Raw genomic sequence first — 3,416 nt, 5'->3', positions numbered from 1 at the left:
CCCACCGTGCTTTACTCCCCATCGTTTGCCGTGGCGGTTGTTGGCGTGGGACGGAGGGCGCGTGCGTGCTGCCGTGTAAACAGCACTGTTATTCCTGGATCCTTGCTCCGGGGAAGGAGCCAAACGTGAGTAATGGAAGGAGGAGGACGGATGCGCTAGCATCCCGCCTTCCCGGCCCCGCTCCCGCACCAGTGACACACCAGAGAGCAGGGAGCAGGCACGCTGCCCGCCATGGAGGACGATTCCCAATTCACTTTTTTGCTGCCTGGGTGACCCGGGTTCGGGCAGGCAGCACACGCGGGTGCAGGCAGCAGCCTTTCCCCATCGGCAGCACCCAGCTCAGGCGCTCACGGGGTACAGACCTGACTCCAGCAGTACCTAGTCACCCTCCATCCCCTCCCCATGGCTCAGAGATGTCCCGCACCCTCTTTACCGATGGAGAGGCTAAGGGCAGGCGGGACCCCACGTTCATGGCCAGCATCCTTCTCTGCTCCCCTGAGGCAGATGTCCTTGGGAAAGGGATGGATCATAGAATCATAGAATGGTTTGGGTTGGAAGGGACCTTGAAGATCATCCAGTCCCACCCCCTGCCCTGGGCAGGGACACCTCCCACCAGCCCAGGTTGCTCCAAGCCCCGTCCAACCTGGCCTTGACCACCTCCAGGGATGGGGCAGCCACAGCTTCTCGGGGCAACCTGCCCCAGGGGCTCACCACCCTTACAGGGAAAAAATTCTTCCTGATATCTCATCTAAATCTCCCCTCTTCCAGTTTGAAGCCATTCCCCCTCGTCCTATCACTACATGCCCTTGGAAAAAGTCCCTCCCCAAGGACCCCCCATGGATGTGTGGGGAAACCACAGAGAGCATCACCCTGGGGCTGAGCTGAGCCTGGCAGAACCCCTCTGCCTTCCCCGTGAAGATACTCCACATGGTTCAGGGTGGCTGCGAGGTCCCGGCTGGCCCCAAGCCGCTCGTACCCATGCAAATCCCCCGTGGGTGGGAGAGCTGGGAAGATGGGGTGGTTTGCCCCAACTCAGCATCACCCAAAAGCAGGAGCTTCTAGAGCTGGGTGCTCCCAGGGCAGTCCCCTCTGCCTACCTCGCTCAAGCCTTGTTCTAAAGAAAGGGACAAATTTGAGCCCCAAACCGCCCCATATAAACCCAAGTGGAGCTTTACTGGGGGGACTGGCACCCTTGGGGTCACTCCCATGGGGAAAGGGTCCCAAGGCTGAGGCTGGCAGGGTGACACCCCCGCCACCATCTCCCCACACCTTCTCTAATTTAGAATCATTTCTTAATTGGGTTTTAACTGGGCATTTCCATCCCTGTCCCTGGAACCCGAGGGTTGGAGCAAAACCCTCCAGGAGAGAGAGAAGGGGGAGGACACGGCGTGGCTGCTCGCAGACGCGTTCTCCTGGGCTTGGCCGGGCAGCTCCCCACCGCGTCCCTGCTCTGGGAAGGGTGGTGGTTCACACACCAGGGCAAAAAGGGGATCTTCAGGGTTTTGGGGGCACCTCATATCCCCCAACAGAGATGTTTAGGCTGCACGTATGTTTGGCAGGAGGGCAAGTATCCCGGTGAGGCTCCAAACCACCCTCCTACAACCCAGCCCCAAAAGGTGACATCCCCATCCCACCGCCGGGGATGTCCCACTCAACGCATGGCACCCCACGAGGAGCAGCCCGCAGGCTGGCCCCGGGCAGAAGCGGGGTGTCTGTGCCCGGGAATACAGGCGCGGGGTGTCCCCAGCCCCGCGGGGTGCCTGGGGTGCGGAGGGAGCCGCAGGTGCTGCCGTCCCGGCCGTTTGCGTAAGCCCGGTGGCCACGGGAGGCGAAATGGGATTGCGGGGGATTACAAGGACCGGGCTCAGGCCGCTTGATTCTTGTTTCTAAAAGGAGCTCTTAAGCCGCTGTTGTTTTCCCGGTGCTTCGGATTAGGGATGAGACGTGGGGGGTGGCCCCCAGGCTCCCCAGAGGGACCCCCCGACCAGTGTTGGGGGGTCACACTGGTCGGGTGACAGCTCATGGCTCCCCACCAGTGTGGGCTCCATCTGTTAGTGCCAAGCACGAGAGAAATACGGGGCTGGGGGGTGACCGCCCCTCCCTGGGTACCCCAAAACACCCTCCGTCTCCTCCTCGCACCCCCAGGACGGGCACTGGGGGAGTGGGGCTCATGGGTGGGGGGTGGGGGTGTTGCCCCCAGCACAGACCCCACTGCGGCCAACAGGTACTGCGGTGCTACAGGGGGGGAATTGGGGTGCTCACCGCCCCCCCCGCCCCCCCTCTCCACGCTCCCTCTCTTGCAGAGATTATGCACGATGTGATCCGGAAAGTGAAGAAGAAGGGCGAATGGAAGGTGAGCGCCCAACCCCGGAGCCGGAGGTGGGGGGGTGGGGGGCAGGAGAGGAGGAGGAGGGTGGGGAGGAGGAAGCAGGGAAGGGGGGCAGTGTGTGCAGGGAACCCCCAGAGCTCACAGCCCCTCTTCCCCAGGTGCTGGTGGTGGACCAGCTCAGCATGCGCATGCTCTCCTCCTGCTGCAAGATGACCGACATCATGACGGAGGGCATAACAAGTGAGTGCCGGCTCTCAACCATCTCCCACAAACCTCCCTGTAGGGAGGGCAAAACCTCCCACTGTACCAGGGGACCCGCAAAGGCATCTCCAGCTTGGCACAAGCCAGTCGAGGCGGCGGCACGGCCCCCACCCAGCCCCATCCCGCTCGGGATGAGGACACATCGCCTCCCCCTGCTCATGGATGACTGTCTCCGTGCCAGGCTGATGTTTCACAGCTTCTCCTTGTCTGCTGGGAACACCTTGTCTCCTGGCAGTATCTCAGTCCGAGGAGGAGACCAAGTGTTATTTTTATGTCAGCCCTATAAATAGCTCCCTGCAGCACTCGGAAAGGAGGAGGAAACCCCAGGCCGTGCACTGGGAGGTGTTCGGGGCACCGGGAGGTGTTTGGGGCACTGGGAGGTGTTCAGGGCAGTGGGGCTTTCCCCCAGCCTGGGTACCACTAGAGCATCACCCCCGAGTGGTCCCCTCCAGCGGAGGGATGGGAGAATAAAGCAAGGCAACGGCAACACAGGAGCACCCAGACAAATCCACCGGCCCCCGGCACTTTGCCAGGCACCCACGCACACAGCCCCAGCGGGGCGCCACGGGGCTGGGACGGCGTGGGGACAGCCCCTGCCCCAGCTCCCGGGTGGGCAGGGACAAGTGACTGGGGTTGTTCTGGACACGGAGGGGTTGGCAGGGCTGATCCTGTGCTGCCAACGTGGGATATCCAACAATCCCACGTAGCCGAGTGTCCCTGCCCGCGCCCGTCCCCGCCACGGCCCCTGTTTTTCCCCCTTCCAGTTGTGGAAGACATCAACAAGCGCCGGGAGCCGCTGCCCCGCCTGTGGGCCGTCTAACTCATC

General features: G+C 62.6%; 1 protein-coding gene across 3 annotated transcripts in view; it reads left to right on the top strand.

Moving 5' to 3' along the window:
• The first annotated feature begins 2,308 nt into the window (after positions 1–2,308).
• LOC104284131 (syntaxin-binding protein 1) overlaps positions 2,309–3,416 on the top strand; it is an 8,653-nt gene continuing 7,545 nt past the window's right edge. For 2 of the 3 annotated variants that reach the window (XM_009882420.1, XM_009882419.1), the window contains exons 1-3: positions 2,309–2,353; positions 2,488–2,569; positions 3,355–3,409. In XM_009882420.1, coding sequence (XP_009880722.1) covers positions 2,309–2,353; positions 2,488–2,569; positions 3,355–3,409 — 182 coding nt within the window. The remainder of the gene's footprint in view (positions 2,354–2,487; positions 2,570–3,354; positions 3,410–3,416) is intronic. The other variant, XM_009882418.1, reaches the window with a different exon arrangement.

The sequence above is a fragment of the Charadrius vociferus genome, unplaced genomic scaffold, assembly GCF_000708025.1.
Source record: "Charadrius vociferus isolate BGI_N301 unplaced genomic scaffold, ASM70802v2 scaffold2933, whole genome shotgun sequence".
NCBI lineage: Eukaryota > Metazoa > Chordata > Aves > Charadriiformes > Charadriidae > Charadrius > Charadrius vociferus.
The sequence above is the reverse complement of the archived record's forward strand: the minus strand, read 5'-3'. Positions and strand labels throughout refer to the sequence as shown.